The 24,981-nt window shown below is 60.0% G+C and overlaps 1 protein-coding gene across 1 annotated transcript; it reads right to left on the bottom strand.

Annotated features, from left to right (window-relative positions):
* Window positions 1-5,743: 5,743 nt before the first annotated feature.
* Window positions 5,744-23,192, bottom strand: RELT (RELT TNF receptor). The gene is made up of 13 exons (XM_029047763.1): window positions 23,119-23,192; window positions 21,182-21,415; window positions 13,647-13,723; window positions 12,982-13,095; window positions 12,719-12,885; window positions 12,418-12,497; window positions 10,907-11,155; window positions 10,082-10,162; window positions 9,889-9,970; window positions 9,065-9,301; window positions 8,096-8,282; window positions 7,723-7,772; window positions 5,744-6,821 (listed from the first exon to the last, which is right to left on the bottom strand). Exons 2-12 carry the CDS (start codon window positions 21,270-21,272, stop codon window positions 7,725-7,727), a joined length of 1,413 nt encoding a protein of 470 aa, XP_028903596.1. The 5' UTR covers window positions 21,273-21,415; window positions 23,119-23,192; the 3' UTR covers window positions 5,744-6,821; window positions 7,723-7,724.
* Window positions 23,193-24,981: the final 1,789 nt, after the last annotated feature.

Below are 24,981 nucleotides of genomic sequence, written 5' to 3'. Positions count from 1 at the left end.
CCCCTAAGCCCAAGTCGTTCAGGCACCCCCCACCCCCGTCACTGTGTCCCCAGCCTAGGTGGCACCCCAGGCCCAGCCGCGGAGACCCTCGAGGGTTGACCTCGAGCGGACTCCCTCTCACCCTTCGAGGGGCTGCGGGCTCTGCCGGGGGGTCTCGGTGATTTGGAAAGGGCTCAAGGCCCCTCCCCTTACCGGGTCCCCCGCCATGGGGCCGAAGGTGGCCAAACCGGCCCCGCCGTGGGCCGGGCCGGGCACCTGGGACCCCAGGCCGCTTGGGGCACTGACCGGAGCACAACGCCCCGCCCAGGGCACCGCGCCTCAGACTACCACCCGACCCTCGGCGGGGCGGCCGCGCTGACCCTCCCGGAACTGCCTGATGACTGTACCCCCGTCCCGGGCCGGGGGGGCGACTATTAAAACCTTTCCAAAACCCTGCCGTCGCCCGCGCTGCTGCCTCGGCCAACTGACGCTCCGTCGCGCTGTGAAAAAACCGACAGCCACGCTCTGGGAGGTCGTGTACCCGCCCACAGCCGCGCTCTAGGAGGACCGCGTACTCACCGGCAAGAAAGAGGGGCGCGTATCACACTCAGCCGTGCTGTAGGAGGACCGCGTACTCACCGGCAGCTGCCCTCTAGAAAGGGGGCGCATATCACACTCACCCGCGCTCTAGAAAGGGGGCGTGTAATACAGTCGCGCTCTAGGGGGCCGCGAACCCACCGACAGCCGCGCTGTAGGAGGACCGCGTACTCACCGGCAGCCGCGCTCTAGAAAGAGAGCGTGTACTACAGTCGCGCTGTAGGAGGGCTGCGTACTCACCGGCAGCCGCGCTTTAGAAAGGGGGCGCGTATCACACTCACCCACACTCTAGAAAGAGGGCGTGTACTACACTTGCGCTGTAGGAGGGCCACGTACTCACTGGCTGCTGCGCTCTAGAGAGGGGGCGCGTATCACAGCCGTGCTCTAGAAAGGGGGCCTATCACACAGCCGCGCTCTAGAAAGGGGGCATGTAGTACAGTCGCGCTGTAGGAGGGCCACGTACTCACCGGCAGCTGCGCTTTAGAAAGGGGCACGTATCTCACACAGCCACGCTCTAGAAAGGGGGCGTGTAATACAGTCGCCCTGTAGGAGGGCTGCGTACTCACCGGCAGCTGTGCTTTAGAAAGGGGCGTGTATCACGGAGAAGCAGCGTGGCTCAGTGGAAAGAGCGCGGGCTTTGGAGTCAGGGTTCATGAGTTCGAATCCCAGCTCTGCCACTTGTCAGCTGTGTGACTGTGGGCAAGTCACTTAACTTCTCTGTGCCTCAGTTCCCTCATCTGTAAAATGGGGATTAAGACTGTGAGCCCCACGTGGGACAACCTGATTCCCCTATGTCTACCCCAGCGCTTAGAACAGTGCTCGGCACATAGTAAGCGCTTAACAAATACCAACAAATACCAACAAATACATTCAGCTGTGCTGTAGAAAGGGTGTGTATCACACTCAGCTGCGCTCTAGAAAGAGGGTGTGTAATGCAGTCGCGCTGTAGGAGGACCACGTACTCACCGGCAGCTGCCCTTCACTCATTCATTCAGTAGTGAGTGCTCACTATGTGCAGAGCACTGGACTAAGCGCTTGGAATGGACAAATCGGTAACAGATTTGCCCTCTAGAAAGGGGGTGTGTATCACTGTGAGGCGCGCTGTAGGGGGCCGCGCAGTAATGTAATTACATAATGATGTAGGGGGCCGCATCCTCACCGTCAGCTGCCCCCTAGGGAGAAGCAGCGTGGCTCAGTGGTTTGGGAGTCAGAGGTCATGGGTTCGAATCCCAGCTCTGCCACTTGTCAGCTGTGTGACTGTGGGCAAGTCACTTCACTGGGCCTCAGTTCCCTCATCTGTTAAATGGGGATGAACGGTGAGCCTCACATGGGACCTGATGACCCCGGATCTCCCCCAGCGCTTAGAACAGTGCCCTGCACTTAGTAAGCGCTTAACAAATACCGACATTACTATTACTATTAAAATGGGGATTAACTGGGAGCCTCACGGGGGACCACCTGATGACCCCATAGCTACTCCAGCGCTTAGAACAGTGCTCTGCACCTAGGAAGCGCTTAACAAATACCAACATTACCCTATCCAGCGCTTAGAACAGTGCTGTGCACTTAGCGCTTAACAAATACCAACATTACTATTATTATTTAAAAGGGGATTAACTGGGAGCCTCAAGGGGGACAGCCTGATGACCCTGGATCTCCCCCAGCGCTTAGAACAGTGCTCTGCACATAGTAAGCGCTTAACAAATCCCAACATTATTAGAAAAGGGGCGCGTTCCCAGCCAGGCCCGCGCTCTAGGAGAGCGCGTACTAACAGGAGGGGGGGGCGGCGTCCTGACGTCAGTCCTGCTTACGTAACGACGTCCGTCCGTCTGTCCGGCCTTGCGTGCGTGCGCGCGTCCGTCTGTCCGGCCGTCGGTTCCCCCCTCGGCCCGGCGCTCGTCCCCGGCGCGGCGCCGCCTGGCGGCCGCAGCCGAACCTGCAGGGTCCAACCATCCGAAGGGACGCCCCGGCCCGGCGGGGAACAAGCTGCTCCTCGCCCAGAGCAGGAGGCATCAGTCATTCGTTCAAAAGCAGTTATTGAGCGCTCACTAGGTGCCGAGCACTGGACGGAGCGCTTGGAATGGACAGATCGGTAACAGAGACAGTCCCTGCCCTTTGACGGGCTTACAGTCTAATAATAATGACAGTGTTGGTATTTGTTAAGCGCTTACTATGTGCCGAGCACTGTTCTAAGCGCTGGGGGAGACACAGGGGAATCAGGTGGTCCCACGTGGGGCTCACAGTCTTCAGCCCCATTTTACAGATGAGGGGACTGAGGCACCGAGAAGTTAAATGACTTGCCCGAAGTCACGCAGCTGACAAGTGGCAGAGCCGGGGTTCGAACCCAGGACCTCTGACTCAGTCTACTCGGGGGAGACGGACAGACAAGAACAGTGGCAGTAAATAATAATAACGTTGGTATTTGTGAAGCGCTTACTATGTGCAGAGCACTGTTCTATGCGCTGGGGTGGATTTACAGTGTAATCAGGTTGTCCCACGTGAGGCTCACAGTCTTAATCCCCATTTTACAGATGAGGTCACAGAGAAGTGAAGGGACTCGCCCACAGTCACACAGCTGACAAGGGGCAGAGCCGGGAGTCGAACCCATGACCCCTGACTCCGAAGCCCAGGCTCTTTCCACTGAGCCACGCTGCTTCCCCAATAGAATCAAGGCATCTCATTAAAAATAATGTTGGTATTTAGGAAGCGCTTACTAGGTGCAGAGCACTCTTCTAAGCGCTGGGGGAGATACAGGGTCATCGGGTTGGCCCTCGTGAGGCTCCCAGTCTTCATCCCCATTTGACAGATGAGGGAACTGAGGCATAGAGAAGTGAAGGGACTTGCCCACAGTCACCCAGCGGACTAGTGGCGAAACCGGGCTTCGAACCCATGACCTCTGACTCCCAAGCCCGGGCTTTTGCCACAGAGCCACGTAATTATAGTATCATTATCATCATCGTAATAAAAGTGGAAGCTGTTAAGCGCTTACTCTGTACCAGGCACTGTCCTAAGCCCCGGGGTGGATACGAGCAAATCGAGTCAGACACAGTCCCTGACCCACGTGGACTCACAGTCTCAATCTCCGTTTTAATAATGATAATAATAATGTTGGAATTTGTTAAGCGCTTACTATGTGCAGAGCACTGTTCTTTGCGGTGGGGTAGATACAGGGTCATCAGGTTGTCCCGCGTGAGGTTCACAGTCTTCATCCCCATTTTCCAGATGAGGGAACTGAGGCACAGAGAAGTGAAGGGACTTGCCCACAGTCACCCAGCTGACAAATGGCAGAGCAGGGATTCGAACCCACGACCACTGACTCCCAAGCCCGGGCTCTGTCCACTGAGCCATGCACACAAGGGACCTGAGGCCCAGAGAAGTGAAGGGACCTGCCCAAGGTCACACAGCAAACCAGTAGTGGAGCTGGGGTTAGCCCTGATCACCTTCTGACTCCCAGGCCTGTGCTCTGTGAGAAGCAGCGTGGCTCAGTGGAAAGAGCCCGGGCTTGGGAGTCAGAGGATGTGGGTTCTAATCCCCCCTTTGCCACTCGTCAGCTGTGTGACTCTGGGCCAGTCACTTTGCTTCTCTGGGCCTCCGTGACCTCATCTGGAAAATGGGGATGAAGACTGGGAGCCCCATGTGGGACAACCTGATCACCTTGTACCCCCCCATGGCTGAGAACAGTGCTTGGCACATAGTAAGCGCTTAACAAATGCCATCATTATTATTTATTATTATCCACTACACCACGAGGAAGTGATTCACCCTCCGGCCTTCAGAGCAGGGAGTTTCCATCACCGATGGGTCCCGGATTCCAGTGGTCACCCTGGGATTTGAGATGACCCAGGTGGGGAGAGAGGAAGCCACAAATATTACCTTCATATTACCTGGCCCCTTCTCCAGCGCCAGAAAAAGTGAATGTGTGTTTCCTGTCTCCCTATGACACTCAGGGCGGGGGCTGTGTCTCTTTCATTCATTCAATAGTATTTATTGAGCGCTTACTATGTGCAGGGCACTGTACTAAGCACTTGGAATGTACAATTTGGCAACAGATAGAGACAATCCCCGCCCATTGACGGGCTTACAGTTTAATCGGGGGAGACGGACAAAAACAATAGCAATAAATAGAATCAAGGGGATGTACATCTCATTAAGAAATAAATAAGGTAATAAAAATATATACAAATGATAAAAATATATACAAATAGTCTCTCCTTCTGTCCCTCTTCCACCTTCCAGCACAGAGTGAGAGAGAGAAAAAGAGAGTGTGTGTCTCCTGTCTCCATTAGATTCAAGGTCCAGGAGCCATGGCTTCGCCTCTGCCCCTTCTCCAGCGCCAGAGAAAGTGAATGTGTGTTTCCTGTCTCCCCATGACACTCAGGGCGGGGGCTGTGTCTCTTTCATTCATTCAGTAGTATTTATTGAGTGCTTACTATGTGCAGAGCACTGTACTAAGCGCTTGGAATGAACAATTCGGCAACAGAGACAATCCCTGCCCATTGATGGGTTTACAGTCTAATTGGGGGAGACAGACAGACAAAAACAATAGCAATAAATAGAATCAAGGGGATGTACATCTCATTAAAAAATAAGGTAATAAAAATATATACAAATGATAAAAATATATACAAATAGTCTCTTCTTCTGTCCCTCCTCCACCTTCCAGCACAGAGAGAAAGAGAGAGTGTGTGTGACTCCTGTCTCCATTAGATTCAAGGGCCAGGAGCCATGGCTTCGCCTCTGTCCCTTCTCCAGCGCCAGAGAGAGAAAGTGAATGTGTGTGTCCTGTCTCCCCATCACACTCAAGGCAGAGGCTGTGTCTCTTCTTCTGTCCCTCCTCCAGCTTCCAGCACAGAGAGTGAGAGAGAGAGAGAAAAAGAGTGTGTGTGTGTGTCCCATCTCCCTATCAGACTCAGGGCAGGGGCTGTCTCCCCTCTTCTGACTCTCCTCCAGTGCCTAGCAGAGAGTGAGAGAGAGTGTGTGTGTGTGTTTCCCATCTGCCCCTCCCACTGGAGGGCTAGGGGTTTTGCCTCTTCCTCCTCATGGCCAGCACAGTGTGGCCAACATTAAATTACAGGGGACAGAGTGGTGAAGGGGAGGGTAGCGCAAAAGACGGTTAGGAAAAGCACCCTTCCCCCACCCCACCAGTTGAAAAATAGCTTTTCCACCATTCATGATTTCCAACTTTTATTATCCAACATACAGAAATCAGTTGAGGAGGAGGTGGTCCAAACCAAAATTCAATAAATAAATCAGACCTAAGGAGACCAGCCAGCCTCCCCGCTGCACCATTCTCACACACAGTGAGGGGGAAAGGGAAGAGAAGGGGGAACAGCAGGGTCTGGGCCCGGCCCAGCACCCACTTGATGCCCGAGCCTGCTGGGGCCAGGCACGGACCGGGGAAAGAGTCGACAGGGCGAAGGCAGAGACAGACGCTTCTCCAACTCGAGCTGCTGCTGCTGCTGCTGCTAATATTTCAATCCTTGAGCACAAACACAAACCAGGAGAGGTCCGCAGCGGGGGACAGAATCAGCAGAGAACAAATCCAGCCTGTACCTAATGCCCACTCGGTGTACCCCAATCCTTGAGCCTCCCTCCACCATCAGTGGCCGGTCTCTCCCCACTCCTCCTCCCCAAAGTAGGTCTGGGAACCAGAAGCAATCTGGGGGCTGGGAGTCGGGGGGGAATGTGGGCGGGCCCCGTGTCAGAGAGGACCCAGAGTCCCACAGAGCAAGGTGGGAGCATGACTACTTCTTTTCTCAAATGACTAGCAGGGGAGGGGGCTGCTGGCAGGGACTGAGGCCCTCCTCCCCACTTCCACACTGCAGGAAGTTGGAGTAATGAGGGGAGGAAGGAGCCGCTCAGTTGTGGCGGGGAACACGGTCTATCGGCACCACCCCCCGATGGAGGAAGGAAAGTGGAAGGGGCAGGCGGTGGTCAGTGCCCTCTCTCCTCCCCCGTGCCCACTCCTTCCCCTTCCCTGAATGGGGGGGCTCCTACAGTCTGTGCCCCACCCCCTGCTGACCCCTAACCCTCCCGCCCCCTGCTAGGGGACCGGCCCACCCTGTGGCCTGGTACTGGGGTCCGTGGCCTAGTAGTGGGGTCTAAGCCTGGCACGGGGGATGGGGCTGCCCCGGGCAGGGGGCCCTGGTCCTTGTGTCATCATCCAATCTGCGCGTCGTCAACTGGATCGGCAGCCCCAAAGAGCACCATGGCGGGGGAGGACCGGCAGAGCTTCAGGCATGGTCCTGGCACGGGGAGAAACCCAGCGGCCGGGGTTAGAGACAGAGATCCCCTCCCCTTGGCACCGCCTGCCCAAGAGATGTCCCGCCCCAATCCCAAGCTCCCCAGGGTAAAGTCGCTGGGGATAGAAGAAGATCCTGGGGGGATCAGGGTCGGCCCAGCACGGATGTGCACCTGGAAGAGTCAAGTGGCAGAGGGGTGAACCAGTCCAGCGGTGACCGGGCCTTGAGACCAAGTGAGGAAAATGGAAGGAAAAAGAGAAGCAAGGCCATTGGAATTTTTTGTGGCGAGGGAAGATCCAGTAGGTGTACATAGTGTGTTCGTACGCATCTGAGCATGTGTGGGTTTTTCATGTGTGTCCGGATAACGTGCGCCGACAAGAAATGGATGCCCATGGGCCCATCAGTGTAAGGTGAGGGGACAGGCAAATGCGTCGGCCGAGTTTGTGTCTCAAAACACAAGAGCCTCTGTGTATGTGTGTGCATCTGAGAGTGGCCGTGTGTTCCCGTTGGTGTCCCTGTGTGGCACTCTGCCTGGGGCGATCTGATCCGTGCAGGAGCTCAGTGTGGGAAGGGATCGTGTCTACCAACTCTATTATATTGGACTCGCCCAAGTGCTTAGTACAGTGCTCTGCACACGTTGAGCACTCAGTAAATACCAGACGGCTTGATTGACTGACCGAGGCTGTGTACGCAGATGCTGGTACTCTCAGGTCCGGGCGAAGGTTTGTCCTGCAGGGGGCGGCGTGTCCCTGCCCAGCAATCCCTGATAGTATTTATTGAGCGCTTACTATGTGCAGAGCACTGTGCTAAGCGCTTGGGGATCCGTGGGCATATTCCCAGCGTCTTTAGCTCCGGGGGGATGAACCAGGAGAGAGGGTGGGATCAGAGGCGGGAAGGGCCCTACCTTCATATGACAAGGTTGGACTCGCTGAGCCGGACCACGTAGAGGGTGTCCTAGAGGGAGAAGCGGGAGCTATGCCCAGGCCTTTCTCTGCAGGACCATCCAGCACCCTATCCCTGGCGGTCCCTCCCCGCTGACCACCTCGCCCTCCCTCCCTCTCCTGAGGTCCCACCTGGGACGGGAAGGCCGAAAGCAAAGGGCCCACGAGTCTGTGAGCCTTGGGCTGTTACCTCCCTCACCCGGACGGAGGCTAGGGCAGGGGGGACCAGCAGCCCCAGCAGGAGCGGGCCCTGACGTCGCCTTATGCTCTCTGGCCACACATCTCTGTGAGGTCAGAGGTCAGCCCGTGCCCGCCACACTCACAGGGCCCACTCACCTCTTGCTTCCCATCGGTTCCTTTCTGCCACTTGGCCTTGCCCCCGTGGACCAGCAGGGGCTTCTGCTCGAGGGGAGGGGCACCACGGGTGGGGTCGACCGGCTCACTCACGCTCGCTTCCGACACGGTCCGGACTTCGGGGAGCATCAGGTTCGGTTTCTGCTCGGGGATGCGGGCCACCCGGAACCTGGGGGCGGGGCGGGGCCGGCACCGAGTATGCGGGCGCCAGGACCCCCGTCCCCCACTTCCCCTTCCCCTCCCAATCCTCATCCCCCATTGGCAAAAATCCTTCCTAGAAGCAGGAATGAAGGCTGGGTTCACTCCGAGCCACGCATAGCCTAGATCTGAAGCAGCATGGCCTGGTGGAAAAAGCAGGGGCCTGGGGGGTCAGAGGACCTGGGTTCTAATTCCAGCTCTGCCAATTACTTGCTGTGTGATGTCAGACAAGTCATTTTCCTTCTCTGAGCCTCAGTTTCTTCAGCAGTAAAATGGGGATTAAATCCTAATCCCTCCAACTTGGACTATGAGCTTCAGGTGGGGCAAGGACTGTATCCAACCTGATTAACCGGTACCCACCCCAGGTCTTAGAACAGTACTTGACACATAGTAAGCATTTAACAAATGCCATAATAATAATGGTAATAACCACCTGAGGTTGACCCCAACCCAGCCTTGCCCCCCTACAGCAGGTAGAGTTTCCTCTGGCACTTTGGGAAGGGGCTGGGGAGCGGGAAATGGTTACTGGATGAGGAACTGGGGGCAGCGACTTAGACCTGGATAATTCCCATCCTGCTCCCTAGAAAATGCAGCGTGGGGGCGGCGGGCCAGAGCAGCAAAGGAGAGCCTGGTACGCTGAGTCCCGGGGGTGGTGATGACCCCCGCCCGAGGCCTTGATCCTGCCCTCCTCTCCCCAGCCTCCCTCCGTGTTGCTTCCTGCCCACTCCCCAGCCAAAGTCAGGCAGGCCTCACCTGCCCACAGAGAGGACTGTGATCTCTCCCTGGCGGCCCGGTCTGGTCCCCTGTTTAGCGGCGCGGGTGGACACGGCGCCGGGGGCCGGCGTGGCTGCGGCGGCCGCCTCGGGGGACAGCAGGACCTCTGGCCACTTCCTCTGGCTGCAGCGGGAGCAGCCGGAGCCGGGGCCGGTGAGGGGGGCCGGGCCCTGCACCGTGTGCAGGTGCTGCTGATGCTGGCAGAGCAGAGGCAGCCTATCAGGGGGTGGGGAGGAAGAGGTTAACTCCAGCAGGCCAAGCCAATCGGCCAGAGGAGGTTCCTGGGGTGTGTGTGTGTGTATTGGGGAATGGGGGTGGCGGGGTGGGAGGGATCTGGCTGGGAGTTCCTGCCAATCTCCAGGCCCCCTTGATACGTCATCTGAGCTTCTAGTGACCACCCCGTACCCTCCAAGCCAGGTCCACCCCGTGCCCTTGCACCCTCGGCTGGGGAGGAACAGGGGCAGAAGGGGAGCCGCTGTAGCCCCGGCCCCAGAGAAATCAGGCTACAAGGCCTGGAGGCAACAGAACATCCTCGGCCTCTCCCACGCTTACCTCGGGCCAGGTTGGAGGAATGAGCTAGGGACACTGCAGCCCCAACGTGGACCCATTCCGAGTCTCGGGGGCTCTGTCCGGTGGGCCGACGCGGCCTCTCCCCTGAAGGGGCAGCCCATCGTGGCCAGCCCATCCCCCACCCCCTAAACTGCCCCCGGGGCAGGGCCAAGAGACGAGGAGGCTAACTGGGGGTCCAGAATCAGGGAGGGAGGGACCTGGGGTGCTTCCGGTCTGCTCCGGGGGCCCTTGACCTGTTGCTGGGGTTTGGGTCTGCCGGCACCAGCTGTTTGCTGTGATAATCCTGCAGTAGCTCTTCCAACGCTGCAGCGTTCTCTGCACGACCGACGCACAGGAAGGGGAAAGCAAAGATGGAGGTGGCACTCAGGCCCTAGGGGGTCGGGGCAAGGAGGGTCAGAGGTCAGGGCCGCCCCCTCCCCCCCTCACCTTTCTTCTCCGTGATCAACCGGACGAGAACCCCGATCGTGTCTTCGTTGGCATCGTCGGCACAGTAGGCGGGACTGGCTCCTGGTGGGGGAGGTGGTCGAAGGTCAACGGCCCCCGGTCACCGTGGCCTTCCTGCTCCCGCCACAGCCCAGCCCCCAGAAAGATCCGGGGTCCGGGGAGGCAGCTGCTGCTCCCCCGGCCCTCAGCTCTCCCTCAACCTTTCCTTTAGGGTGTCGTGGCGCCAACCGGCAGGCGGCGTCCGAAGAGGCCCCAGCTCGGCCTCCTCCAACCGGGAGCGGGTCAGAAGGCCGGACGCCGTAATGGTCCCCGACCGCACGGGCCTCTGGGGTTGGCGGCGGGGGGTGAGGGTATGCCGAGGGCACGGCTGCCCTCGGGAACAGGGCCGGAGGAGAAGGTCCGTTCTCCTAGAAGGCGGGGAGCCCGGTGGCCCTGCCTCACGAGCCTGGAGGGTGACCCCCAGCCCCTCTTTCCACCCCCATCCCTTCCTTCCACCCCCTACTCGTGGCCCCCCAACCCTGACTTCTGAAACTCGAGCGAGCCGAGGGTGGAAACCGGATCCCCGGCCGCCGCCGCCGCAGCCGCCGCCTGTGGGAACAGCTGATGGGCTGGTTTATTCTTGACGGCCCTCCGCCCTCTCCCCCCCGCCCGTTCCTCTCCGAGCCGCCTCAATGCTCATTACCAACCCTTCTCCACCGCTGCCACCCCCCGCCCCCGACTCCCCGTCAGCCCCTCCCCCGACCGACCCTTCGGGGATCCCCCACGTCACGCCCGGCCCCCACGCGGCCTAAGCTCCCGGGCACTGACCGCTCCAGCCGGCCCCGCGGTCCTGGCCGGGGTCCTTGCTGGCCGTGCAGTGGTAGCCTTTGCGCTTGAGCAAGTTACAGACCAGGATGCCCAGCAGCCCCATGAGACAGAAGACCGGGACGATGGCGACGACGGCGAACTGCGTGTTCCTCTCCTCTGGCTTCCCCTCCCGCGTGCCGTTTTCCGGTGCCCGGGGCCCGGAGGGGCCGGCCTGACGCCTCGACCGCCGCAGCAGTTGCACCTCGGCCCCTGGATGGACGGACGGACAGGTGGAGGGGACTGAGGGGGCTAACTGGGGAATCCAAAGGGTCTTCGAGAGATCATCTCAGCCCTCTCCCCACACCCGAACTCTCAGACCCGGAAAACCGCGGCACTGGGGATGGCAAAGTCCTCCCGCCCCCCACCCACCCCCATCTCCATTCCGGGGAAGGCTCTGCCCTCCGTTCTAGCCTCCACCTCTTTTGTTGCAATAAAAGCCAGGCCCCGTCCACGGAGTCGGCCCGGGGACCCCGTCAGGGGCCTGTCGGAACGACTGTAGGGACGAGGGAGGTGTCCTTTTGAAACCAGACCCCACTCAGCCCGGTGCAGCTTTAACCAGAGGCCTGACTGAAATGGGCCACCCTCAGTGTCTCAGGCAAACACCCACACATGCAGGCGCACATGCACAAACTCACACACACACACACACTCAGAGTCATGTCCCGAGATACCCCTTTGTCTTTGCCACCCCCAAGCTGTGGGCACAAGGCCAGGCCAGCTGCTGCAGAAGGTACACAAGGGCTGTGACTCAGCAGGTGAGAAAGTGTCTTGTCTCCCCTCTCAGACTGACAGCCCCTCCAGGGCAGGGATGGTGTGTGTCTCCTCCCCCGCCTGTGCCTCCCCTGGGTGTCCAACCCAAGGGGCAGCGTGTTCCCAGGGCTGACGGCTCCAGGGGGGGATGGGGAGGCTGCTCTCTGCCCTCGCCGCCTCCCCCAGACAATGTCCTCCTGTGTGGAGCTGCAGCTGCAGCTGGCAGCCCACCAGCTGCCACAGACAGACAGACAGACAGACAGTGGCCATCTGGGGGAGGGGCAGGGACAACGTCCTCTCTGACAGGGAAAACCCACGCTGCGGCCCAGGCCGGACATAGGAATCTGGACCAAGTGATCCCTTGCCCCCCGTGATGCTGCAAGAGGTCGTGAGCCCCCGGGGCCTCACGCCTCTCTCTCCCGCCCACCCCTCACCCTCCCCAGAGCTCGTACACCCAGGTCAGGGAGTCCTGCTCCCTGCCCCTGCCCCGGGCTTGTTCTCTCACATCCGACCCCTGATGACTATCTGGGGCACCCGCCACCCCAACAGGGATGCATGTGTCTGTGACCTTGGACTTCAGTGGCCACGGGTCTGTGTGCTGGTCTATGTGTGTTTCTGCATATACCTGTGCAAGTCTATTTGTGACCCCGGGTCAGCCCGGGGGTCTAGTCTGAGAGGTTCAGGGGAACACCAATCCCGGGCATGGGGCCCCCCGCACTCACCAGCGCAGGCATCTGTGCCCGCGGGCGCCCAGGTACAAGGCTGGCACCGGGCATCTGCTCCTGCTGAGGCAGCGAAGAACCTGCAGGAGAAAAATCCCAGGGTTGGGGGCAGGGCAACGGGACCCGGACCCACCTTCTCTGAGCCCCGGCCCCCCAAGGACAGGGAGAACCCCTCTCCCCCACCCTCCATCACTGTGCCCTGATAGGGATGGGATACATCCCAGTCCAGGATCCCGCATGGGTGTCTCCCTGGGAGGGGTAACAGTTCCTGGCGGGTGGTCCCAGGACCCCAGATGCTCACCCCTTCATGCAGCCCCCGCACTCTCCGTCACGGGTCGCGGTGCCTGGGGTGGCCTGGCCCCGACGCCAGTCCTGGCAGCGGGTGTGGGGGATGCAGGGCTCGGGGCCGAAGCTGGCAGAGAACGTGCCGGGGGCACAGGGGCGACAGGTCGGCCTGGAACCACGGTCCTGCGGGGAGAGGCGGGCACGGGGATTGAGCAGGACCGAGGGGATGGGGAAGGGGCCCTGCCCGGCATCAACGTGAGCGACTGGGGGTGGGCGCACCGGTGTTGGCTCCTCGCCCGGTGGGCACTGCGGGCACAAGGCACAGCCGCTACCTGCAGTGGGGCAGTCTGGTTCTCCAGGGGACAGCGGGCAGGCTTGGCACCAACTCAGGAGCTGAAAGGAAGAAGCAGGATGGTCGGGGGCCCCAGGGAGGGGCCAGGCAGGACCTCACGCGGGCCTCCTCTGGGAGTCATCTGGGCCGGGGGGCAGCCCGACCTCCAGCCCAGCCCACCCTAGGGGCTGCTCCAGGCCCAGGAGGGTCCTGCCCCCTCCTTCTCCCCGACACCGAACCCAACCCCTTCTCAGAAGACTGCAGGGAGTTCCCACCCCTGATTCTGGGAAGGAGGGAAAGTCAGGAAAAAACTCCCCAAATCCCCAGCCTGCAGCCTGCCCGCCCCACTGACCGCCCGCCCGCCCGCCCGCCGTCCACCCTCAGCCTCAGGGTGCGGAAATCATCACTGGGCTTCCCCCGCAGCCCGCCCCAGCACGACGTGAATACACTGTGGGTCATCCGAGTGCATTTTTGAGGTGCGGGCACTGAATGCGGTGTGTGTGAGCACTGTGCTGTGCACGCTGCGTGTCCGTTGCTCGTTTTGTGTGTTTGTGAGCACTGCCCCGGCTCTCTGCCTGGCCCCGCCCTACCCCGCCCACCCCCAGCTACTCACGGTGGCCAAGCAGGTGAAGGACCAGCAGAGGGGGCCCCCCCTCATCCTCGAGGGCCGGGCGGGACCAGGTCTCCGAGCTGGGGGGTACAGGGATAGGGGAATGGGGGAGCGGGACTCCTGGGTCCTTGGATCCCACGTGCTCCCCTCTCCGCTCTGAACCCCACCCCCTCCGCCCCTCATCCCCCGTCCTAGACCTGCCAAACCTGACCCAGCAGCCCGGGGGAGACACTTTCTCCTTATTCCTGCAGTCGATGGGGAAAAGCAGAAAGGGGAATGGGATCCAGAGCAGGACACCCCACAGCCACTGGACACGGGCACGCACAGCCACCGGACACAGGCGCACACATACACATAGACTGGTGGGGAAGATGGGGTGACGTGCAACCTGCACCCTCCTCAACACACGCACACCCTCCCCCTCTCTTTCCAGGAGACTCACCAGGCCCCTCAGTCACCCTCTGGCCAGGGCCCTCAGCTGAAGCTCCAGAGCCCTTTACTGTGGCTCAGTGGGCGGTGACGGCAGGGGCCGGGGGAAGGGGGAGTTGCTGTTTCCTTTTCAGTCCTCCCTCAGCCCCCTTCTCCACCCTCCCTCCACGGTCATGAGAGTACCGTCCCCCGTCCCCCCGCCGCCACCCGTGGGGCCTCTCCATCAGGCCCTTCCCTCTCTCCGTCTCCACGGTGACGTGTGGCAGGGGCCACACTGGGGTTAGTGGGGTGGGGGTGGGGGGATGGTGGGTGAGAGGGAGACATCCAACTCGGCCTGCAGTGGGAAGGACTCAGGTCAGACTCGTGGGAAGGAGGCTGCAGCTGGGCAGCCTGGGACCCTAAGCAGCAAGCCTGGAGCTGAAGAGTCAGACCTGAGGAAGGCCTCCAGAGAACCCCCTCCCCCCACATCCAGATGGCCACGGGGCAGAGGGACTCCCAATCAGAGATTTGGGGCCAATGGCCTAAGAGGGACTGCCAGCACAGAGGCAGGGACCGGGGCAAGGTGGCCTCTCGGCCCTACTGCTTGGTAGGGGGGAAGGGCAGGGCCTGGTTGTTCCCTGAGGGTGGGGCTAAAATGCAGAAGACTTGTGAGAGAAGGAGGAAGACGACCAAGTTGGGGGCAAGACCGCGGCGGGGCGGGGAGGTGGGGAGTTTCCGGCCACAGGGGAACCAGGGTTTGGTGGCTACTGCCGTCTGGGGTCAAGGGATTCGATCCCCCCTGGCCTCGGGCCTCAGTTTCCTCATTGCGTTGGGTGCCACTTCCGAACTGTGGGGTCCACCCTTCTCACCGTCCAACCCACGCCAGCCCTGCTCCTGTCAACCAAGCTGGGACGGACGGGTAACTCCAAGAGGTCACCCTGTCCCCCCCCCCCCAAGGCCTCTGCACGGACAGTCCCTCCCTCACCACTGGCCCCATGTCTCCGCACAGGAGTCCTTCGGCTAACCCTAACCCTAGCCCCGACCCAGGGACTAACGGTGAGCCGGCCCCGGCTTCGGAGGTCTCGTATCAGCTCCCCCAACTCACAGGTGCCTGAACCCATCTGAATCATCTGCCTGCAGAATTTGAGGGCCGGTGGGTCTTTCAGGGCTAAAATCAATCTCCACCTTTCTCCCAACCCACCTCCTCAGCCTGCTTCCAGCCTCTCTTTCCTTCCCGATCCCACCCCCAACCACTCCCCCTCGATCCCAGCCCACTCCCCATATTCCCCTTCCCTCCCGACCCTGCCCCTCCTCCTGACCTCCCTATCACCGAGACCTCCATCCTTACCGACCCGCATCGGCCGCGACGCCTCCCCGACTTTCAGCTCTCCCAGTCCGCCAATTGCTAAATTTCTCCTGTTCTTCCCCCACACCATCTCCCTTTCCACCCCTTCCTCTTCGCCCAAACCGCTTCCACCCTGGCCCAACCTCCGGTCGTGCCGCGTGGAGATGGGAGCCGGGGCACTGTTGAACGAAGCCCATTAGTGACTTGCCCCGCGTCACGTGACACCGGGGAGTCGGGGCCCTGCCTGTGTGCGCGCCCCCGCTCCCCAAATATACCACCTCCATCTTGCAGGCAGAGCACGTGGCAGATGGTGGCAGTGGCAGAAACACAGAGGAGCCAGCGGGCGGGTGGCAGGCGAGAGGAGAGCCAGCGTGGCCGCTGCCAATAGCAACGAACACAGCAGCACACCAGCTGGGGTTGAACATTGAGGCTGAAGATCTCAATGAGCTCAGCTCCCTGGATGGACACACACACACACACACACACACACACAGTCACCCTTGCAGTTTCACATACGTTGACTCAGCTACACACACACACACAACCACCCCCACAGTCTAATATACACTGACCCAGCCACACACACGCACAGAGTCACCCTCACAGTCTCGTATATACTGACCTAGTTACTTACACACAAACACCCCGCCCCCGGCCCCCCAACCAGCCCGGCCATTCACTGAAACTGGAGCCAGTGGGCCTGGACCTCTTCATTAGGCACTCGTTTATAACCCAGCCTACATAACCTGAAGTTTCCCGGTGTATTAACCCCCAGTGCAAAGGACTCCCCGGCAGCACGGCCCAGCGCAGCCCAGCCCTCCGACACGGGTCGAACACCGGAGGCTGCTTCTTTCCACCAGCCCTCAGCGGCTGTGATATATAATCTGAGGCGATATATAATCTGAGGTGCCCGGACCTGCCTGGGGCTGGGGGATAAGGAGGGGGTAGGTAGGTGTGTGTCAGGGGGGTCCCATCCCACAGGGGAAACCTCACAGGGCTTGGGGAAGGGAGGCAGAAGGGACCAACAAGAGAGAGCCCCTGTTGACTCCTTCCTCCTTGCTCCTAGAACCTTGGGGTCAAATCAATCATCCCCCTTCCTCCTCCGGGGACAATCTCAGAAAGAGAAGAAAAGGTGGCGGTGGTGTGGAATAAATGACCTTTGGAGGTTCCTTTTAGCAGGGGGGGAATCGAACACCCCTGAGACTCTTTTAGGATTTCCCAATCCACCAGGAACCGCTTCCTAATGTCTGATCCAAATCCCTCCGACTGCAGCTCCAATCCTGCTCCCAGCAGCCGCTGACTTCTCCCCTGGCCCCCCACCCCCACCCCTGGACCCTCCCTTCCCTCAGTGTCTGGCTCCGGGAGTGTGTGTGTGTGTGTGTGTGTGTGTGTGTGTCCCGGCTCCCTCCCGCCTAATCACAGTGGCGGCGGCCGGCTGGCTGGACGGGCCCTCAGCGGGTCCCGGCCTCCCGGCGGCACTTTAGGCTGGAGTCTTCTCAACCTGCTAATTTGCAGCAGCAGCAGCAGCAGCATCTGCCCTCCTCCGGCTGCTTACTCAGCACGTCTGGGTACACGGCCGCTTGCCTTTGAGCCGGACAAAGGGGCCGGGGCCCGGGAGCGGGCAGAGCCCGCGGATCCAGCTGCTGTCCACTCTTGGCTCTTGTGACCCAGCGGACAATGGAGTATGGATAATGCGGAACCGCAGATCCCAGGACGGAGGCAGGCTGGGGGCACGAGGGAGAGCAGGCCGGAGTTGGAGAGGGGTAGACGTGGTTAGGGGCAAGGGCAGGTGCGGTGGCGGCCACGGGTTCCCAGTGGAGATCCCTCAGGTGTGACCCTGCCGCAGACCCTCGGGAGCACCGGCTCTGACCGACTCAATACCGACCCCAGGGACGGGGAGGTTTGGGTGGGGGGCGCTAAATGGGCCGGGACCCCAGGGTAGATGGACAAGGGGCCAAAGCCCCGGGCCCCGCTGCCCTCCCAGGGTTGGCGGGGGCGGCTCAGGCTAGATCTGGATCCCCACCCTCCATCATCCTTCCGGGGAATCTAGGCTGTTGTGGGCAGGGAATGTTTCTGCTTATTTTTATATTGTACTCTCCCGAGTGCTTATGCCCTGCAAACTCTAAGCACCGTTAAATATGATTGACTGACTGGCTCCTGGACCCTACCACTGCAAGCTAGCCAGGCGGGCAGAGGGAAGGAGGCAAGGCGTCTCGGATCCGCCTCTCTGCCCACCAGCGAGCGGAGGCCTGGACTTGGGCGCTTGGAGTCTCTGGTCCTGTTGTCTGTCTGACCTTGGCAAAAATCCCCTCTCCACCTCACCGCCAGTCGTCTCGCCTCCTCATGTTGGGAAGGACGGCCTGCCTCCCTGGGTCTGTGGGGGGGGTGGGGGGACCAGGGTCAGCGGGGGGCCGGAGGAGACGGTGAGGCCGAGCCGAGCGCAGAATGCTTTCGGTTATCCGCCTGCACGTTCACAGATAATGCAAAATGACAGATAATGGAGAGTAGGGAAGGAGAACAGAGGGGAGGGGGCGGGGGCCAGGCTCGGGAGCAGCAGCCCCGTGAGAGACCCGGGGAGGGGAGGGCAACCTCCCGGCCACCGGCCCACTGGGTCCGCAACGGGGGTCACCGACTGACGACTGTCGTTCCACGGCCACCTACTCGGCCTCCGAAGTAGGCCCCGCCGGGAGTCAGGGGCGTGGACTTGATACGATAATAACGATAATAATAATAACCACGGTATTTGTTAAGCGCTAATATGCTAGATACTGTACGGAGTACTGGGGTGGATACAAGCAAGTGAGGTTGGATCCAGCCCTGTCCCACATGGGGCTCACGGTCTCAACCCCCATTTTACAGATAAGGTAACTGAGGCACAGAGAAGAGAATCGACTTGCCCAAGGTTGCACAGCAGACCAGTGGTGCAGACCAGAATTAGAACCCAGGTCTGAGTCCCAGGCCCGCGCACCATCCATTAGGCCACGCTGCTTCTCTCGACGGCCTCGGTTCTGGGGTCGGCGGGGGTAACTGAGGCGGAGGGGCGGTCACAGCCCTCCGTGTCCGGTGTCGGTCCCTTCTCTCCAGACGTGACTCCGGCCGGCCCAGGGGGCCCCAGGAAGCCTCCTTCCCCCTCCCCCACCGCGGTGTCCACTTCCCTCTCCCGGGCAGACGGCCCGGCTCGCAGGAACCCGAGCGACTGAGCGAACAGAGCGGCCCAGGCCGGCCAGAGCCCGGCTGGACTTCCTCGCCGGGCGGCTGCCTGGATTTCCCCACCCCCTCAAGGCCAGGGTCTCCCGAAAACCCATCCCCCCACTCCCGGGAGGGGGTGAGGGGGGAAGACCTCCCCTTCAAGGGGCCAGCGTGGGGCCCGCCCGCGGGGGCTCAGCTGGGAGCAGGGCACAACAGCCAAGACCCTGGAGCAGGAGGCCGCTGGCGGCGCCGGCGACACCCACTGCAATGCAGAGCCCGACAGGGCCGCTCGGGGAGGGCATCAGCCACGCACATGCACACGCACAGACAAACACACGCACGGACGCAGAGAGTCACCGGGCATATTTTACACACATACTCACATACACACGCATGCATTCACCCAGCACACCCCTTCTCTCTCTCTATCCATAGCCGCTCCCATCCCTCTCCACCCCCAACTCCCCTAATTCCCTCATTTCCGTCACCGCCCCGAGACCAGCAGCCGGAGCCGGGCCGGGGCTTGAGATCCGTGTGCCGCCAGTAGGATGAGCAGTGAAGCAAACTTCCCCGGTGGGTGGTTTGGGCACTCTGGCATCTCCCCTAAAGTCTAACCCACATCCTCCCTGCTGCAGTCTAGGTTGTTGGAGCAGCTTGGCCCAGGTAATCCAGTTGCCCCCATCCAAGGGGAGCCTTCCCCCCTAACAATGGGCTCATCAAGAGGGAGGACCTCGGGGCAAGGCAGATAGTCCCAAACCAGCCAGCGCCCAGCGGCGGCCCCCAGGAGCCGACGGCAGCTCCAACATCGGCCCCAGCAACCGGCACAACCCTCCGGCACCCAAGCCCCTAGTGCCAGTTTCCAGCATCCGACACCATCACCCAACGCCCAGCACTTGTTCCCGATGCCCACAACCGGCACCCAGCCCAGGCCCCAAAACCAAAAACCAGCACCAGCCCCCAGTGCCCAGCATTCAGCACAGGCCCCCAGCCCTCAACACCCAGCACCAACCCCTAGCGCTAACCCCCAACGCCAACCACCAGCATCATTCCCTCTTGCTCAGAACCAGCCAACACCAGCCCTCAACACCGGCACCCAGTGCGGGACACCCAGCACCAAACACCCAGCGTGGCTGGCTCAGCTCAGGGTGGGTCTTGGACCTCCAGGTCACAATGCAGAGTTCAGCCTTGGTGACCTGCAACTCGGCACAGAACCAAACCCATTAGGTCTCCTGAGCCGTGGAGAGGATCGCAAGAGTCTTGGGCTGGGTGTCCGCCTCTGTCCTTCCACGTGTGTGTCTGTCCACCTTTCTAGGAGTGTGAGGGTCTGTCCAGAGGGTGCATATGTGCGCACGCAGGTGTGTGGCTGTCTGGAGTGTGTATGCTTATGGGGGCAGTCTTGGGGGGACGGACGACGGACTGTCTGTCCAGGTGTGGAGGGTGGGGGAAGCAGACCTGCCCCGGCTGGTCCCAAGGATCAGTACAGAGCTGGGGGGTCTGCAGCTCTACTACAGCCTGGTGCCGTCAGCCTGAGCCCCCAGCCCCTTCCCGATCCTAGCCCCAACAGCAGCTCACCCATTACGATGGAGAGAAGCAATGTGGCCTAGTGGATAGAGAATGGGTCTGGGAGTCAGAAGGGCCTGGGTTCGAATCCCAGCTCTGTTGTCTCCTGTGTGACCTTAGCCAGGTCACTTCACTTCTCTGTGCCTCAGTTATCTCATCTTTAAAATGGGGATTAAAACTGGGAGCCCCATGTAGGACATGGACTGAATTCAACCTGATTAGCTTGTAGCTACCCCAGATCTTAGTACAGTGCATGGCACATAGAAAGCACTTAAATACAATTAAAAAAAAAATGAAATGGGCAGTGGTCCGTACCCCCACCCCAACTCTTACCTCCCTGTGCTCCTCCCCAGCAGGGTCCAGGTCTGGGCCCCTGGGCCGCCCCCCACGGAGGGCTTCTTCACCTCTCAGTGTGTGGGGTGGGGGTCCCCCCCCACCCCGGCTCGCCCTCCTGCCCCATCCACTAATCCTGGACCTCACAAAGTGATCCAGTTCAAAGCAGTCATCTTGTTCAGTCCCCTGCCTTCAAGCAGGACTCCACTCGTGTCCCAGACAGAGTGGTAGGTCAGTCAACAAACAACCCGAGCCAGTCAAGCTCCCCATACGGGGGAGGGACACACACACACACACACACACACACACACACACCCTTGATGTCCTCAACCCCACCGGTCCCTGGTCATCAGCTCTGGCAATCCCGGGGGTGCTTGGACCCCAAACCAACCCCCACCTCACCAGAGTCCTAGGCAAAGGGCAGGTAGGGACGTGCTGGAAGTACCCTCAGCCCTGAGGGTAGGGCAGGGGCGTCCAGCAGTCCCTCCCTGGTCCCCAACAGAGTCCCAACAAACTGGGCCACGGTGGGGAAGGGAGATGAACGGCCCCCACCCCCACCCCAGAAGCTCTTCCAAAAGGGGAAACTGAGGAACAATCTCACTCCTGCTTTCCCTACCCCAAGTTCTGGGGACTGAGTTGGATCTGGGGGTGCGGATGGACTGTGAGACCCCCCCGCCCCCGCCCCCAGACACCCAATACTTACTGCCAGAGGGAGAACAGGGCAGCAGAAAGAGAGAAAACAAAACACCGTGGGGAGGGAGCGGGTCACTGGATCCATCACCTGGGGGTTTCATTTCTCCACCCACGCGGCCACAGCAGACCAGAGGACCGACCGACCGAAGGGCCTGAACTTCTCCTTCCCTCTGAGGCCTCTGAGTTCTTCCCTTCCCTTCCACTCCCTCTGTTTTGCCGGACAGCAGGGGGAAGCTGTGAGAGGCTGGGGCAGGGAAGGAAGGAAAGAAGCCCCAAAAGGTCAGGGCCCCAAGTAATAATAATAATAATAATAATGTTGGTATTTGTTAAGCGCTTACTATGTGCCGAGCACTGTTCTAAGCGCTGGGGTAGACACAGGGGAATCAGGTTGTCCCACGTGGGGCTCACAGTCTTAATCCCCATTTTACAGATGAGGGAACTGAGGCACAGAGAAGTTAAGTGACTCGCCCACAGTCACACAGCTGACAAGTGGCAGAGCTGGGATTCGAACTCATGAGCCCTGACTCCAAAGCCCGTGCTCTTTCCAAGTCACACACACAGCACGGGCTGCCTGAGCTAATTATGGCCCATCCGCCAGAGAACTCAGCACAGTGTTCTGCACCTAGGCAGCATTCAATAAACACCACCGCTAACCATCCGATCCCCCGACCTCACCCCTTCTGGGGTCAGCTGGGCTGGGGAGGAGGGGTCGGGTTGGTTTATATCTGCTTCAGGCAGCTATCACCCTAGAGCAGAGCAGAGCCCGGGGACGGCTGCAGCAGGAGAGATTTAGGGGAGATATGAGGAAGGACTGGCCAGACTCTGGGGTAGGAGGTCCTAGAAGGGGCCTACCTCTGGGGGTGCTAGGAGTGGCATGTTCTCCAGCCTTTTACAACCGGGCTGGATGGACAGTCGTCTGCCTGGGGAGGCAGGGGGGTGGACTAGGTGAATTTTGGCGATCCCTTGCAGCCCAGGGAATTTGAGTATCAGAGGGCAGAAAAGAGCCCATTCCCGGCCAGGTCCGAGCCCAGAATGCCCGCCCGGCTCGAGGCCGGAGAACGGTCCTGCCACGTATGCAAGACAAGTGCACACGCTTGTCCCTCTAGACTGTAAACTCCTTATGGGCAGGGAATATGTTCGCTAATTCAATCGCATTCACTGAAGGCTCACTTCATGTGCAAAACACTACACTAAGCTGATTCTGCTGGAGTCAGTCCATTGTATTTATTGAGCACTGAGCTAAGCATCTGGCAGAGTAGGATACAAGAGACACGTTCCCTGACCGCAAGGAGCTTGCAGTCCCTCCCAAGCACTTAGTACGGTGCTCTGCAAATACCACTGATTGATCGATGTCCTCCGGGCTGCTGGCACTCCAACACAGTAGTCCCAGTAGCAAAGGGAAGCTTTTGAGGTCGGAGGCCAGTGCAGACCCCGGGAGGGAGCAACGATTTCACCCCCAGCAGCTAAGCCCGGGAGGGCACCGGCCCCTATTGCCCCGGGGAGCTGACCCCGGAGGTCCAGCTAGAAAGGTGGACGGGAGAGGCTGGGGGAAAGGGAAGGGTGGCAATGGAGGGATCGTGGAGGGGGAGAGGGTGAGTCGTCCCCTCCCCGACCCTCCTCTGGGCAGCTATTCCTCCCCTATAAGGGCGCCAGCGACCCGCCGGACGCGACGGTGTCAGGCCAGGGCGACCCAAGGGGGACACCCCATCGCAGGCGGACCCCCCCACCCCATCACCCAGGCGCAGGTCGGCACGCACATCCCCCCCCCACCTCCCCTCCCCGCAGCCCGGGGAAAACCTCGGCTCCCAAGCGAGGGGAGGGAAGGGGGAAGGAGGCCCGGGCGGGACGGAGGGACAAGGAGCTGTCCCAGGGGTCAACCGGGGTCACCCGCGCCTAACGCCAAATCCCCCCGGGGAAGGTCACTGGGGGGCTGGGAGGGGGGCTTACCGGGGGCACAGAGGAGGTCCTTTCCCAACCCTCTCCCGGGCTGCCCGACGAGTCCTCCCCGGGGGGGGGTCAAGGGGTCAGGGGTCAGAGGTCAGGGTCCGGAGGGAACGGGCCAGGAGAGAAGGGAGCGGGCGGCCCTCGCTCCTTTTAAATGAATGGGAGCCCGGGCCACGCCCCCCTTCGCTGACGTCACCTAGGGGGCGGGGCTCAGCCTCCGGCGCGCTCCGGAGCGCCGCCTGCCGCGCCTCCGCGCCAACTGCAGGCCGAGGACCGGCGTCCGCGCGCCCGCGCTGGGGGCAGGTCAGAATAAAAGAATAATGATAAACGTTGGTATTTATTCATTCAATAGTATTTAAAAAAATGTTGGTATTTGTTAAGCGCTTACTAGGTGCCGAGCACCGTTCTAAGCGCTGGGGTAGATACAGGGTCATCAGATTGGCCCACGTGAGGCTCACAGTTAATCCCCGTTTTACAGATGAGGGAACTGAGGCCCAGAGAAGTAATAATAATAATAATGTTGGTATTTGTTAAGCGCTTACTATGTGCCAAGCACTGTTCTAAGCGCTGGGGTAGACACAGGGGAATCAGCTTGTCCCACGTGGGCTCACAGTCTTACTTCCCCATTTTACAGATGAGGTAACTGAGGCACAGAGAAGTTAAGTGACTTGCCCAAAGTCACACAGCTGACAAGTGGCCGAGCCGGGATTCGAACCCATGAACTCCGACTCCAAAGCCCATGCTCTTTCCACGGAGCCATAGAAGTGACTTGCCCGCAGTCACACAGCTGACAAGTGGCAGAGCCGGGAATCGAACCCATGACCCCTGACTCCTTACTATGTGCAGAGCACTGGACTAAGCGCTTGGAATGGACAGGTCGGCAACAGATAGAGACAGTCCCCACCGTTTGATGGGCTTACAGTCTAATCTTACATTCTAATTTATGAAGCGCTGACTATCTGCCAAGCGCTGTTCTAAGCGCTGGGAGTGGGGGGATACAAGGTCATCAGGTGGTCCCACGTGGGGCTCACGGTTTTCATCCCCCTTTTCCAGATGAGGCCACTGAGGCCCGGAGAATAATAATGTTGGTGATTGTTAAGCGCTTACTATGTGCAGAGCACTGTTCTAAGCGCTGAGGGAGATACAGGGTAATCGGGTTGTCCCACATGAGGCTCTCAGTCTTCATCCCCATTTTACAGATGAGGTGACTGAGGCACAGAGAAGAGAAGTGACTTGGCCACAGTCACCCAGCTGACAAGTGGCAGAGCCAGCATTCGAACCCATGACCTCTGACTCCCAAGCCCGGGCCCTTTCCACTGAGCCACGCTGTTTCAATAAAATAAAAGAATAAAAGAATAATGATAAACGTTGGTGTTTATGAAGCGCTGACTATCTGCCAAGCACTGTTCTAAGCGCTGGGGGTGGGGGGGGATAGAAGGTCATCAGGTGGTCCCACGTGGGGCTCACGGTTTTCATCCCCATTTTCCAGATGAGGTCACTGAGGCCCGGAGAATAATAGTAATAATAATGTCGGTATTTGTTAGGCGCTTACGAAGTGCCAAGCACTGGTATAAGCGCTGGAGGGGATAGAAGGTCATCAGGGGGTCCCACGTGGGGCTCACGGTTTTCACCCCCATTTTCCAGCTGAGGTGACTGACGCCCAGAGAAGTGAAGTGACTTGCTCAAAGTCACAGAGCTGAGAGGTGGCGGAGTTGGAATTAGAACCCACGACTCTGACGCCCAAGCCTGGCTCTTTCCACTGAGCCAAGCTGCTTCTCTTATTAATAATAGTAATAATAATAAACGATGGGATTGTTAAACGCTATCTGCCAAGCACTGTTCTAAGCACTGGGGAACATACAAGAG

This window comes from Ornithorhynchus anatinus, chromosome 20, assembly GCF_004115215.2.
Source record: "Ornithorhynchus anatinus isolate Pmale09 chromosome 20, mOrnAna1.pri.v4, whole genome shotgun sequence".
Classification (NCBI taxonomy): Eukaryota; Metazoa; Chordata; class Mammalia; order Monotremata; family Ornithorhynchidae; genus Ornithorhynchus; species Ornithorhynchus anatinus.
This window is presented reverse-complemented; position numbering and strand designations above follow the sequence as displayed.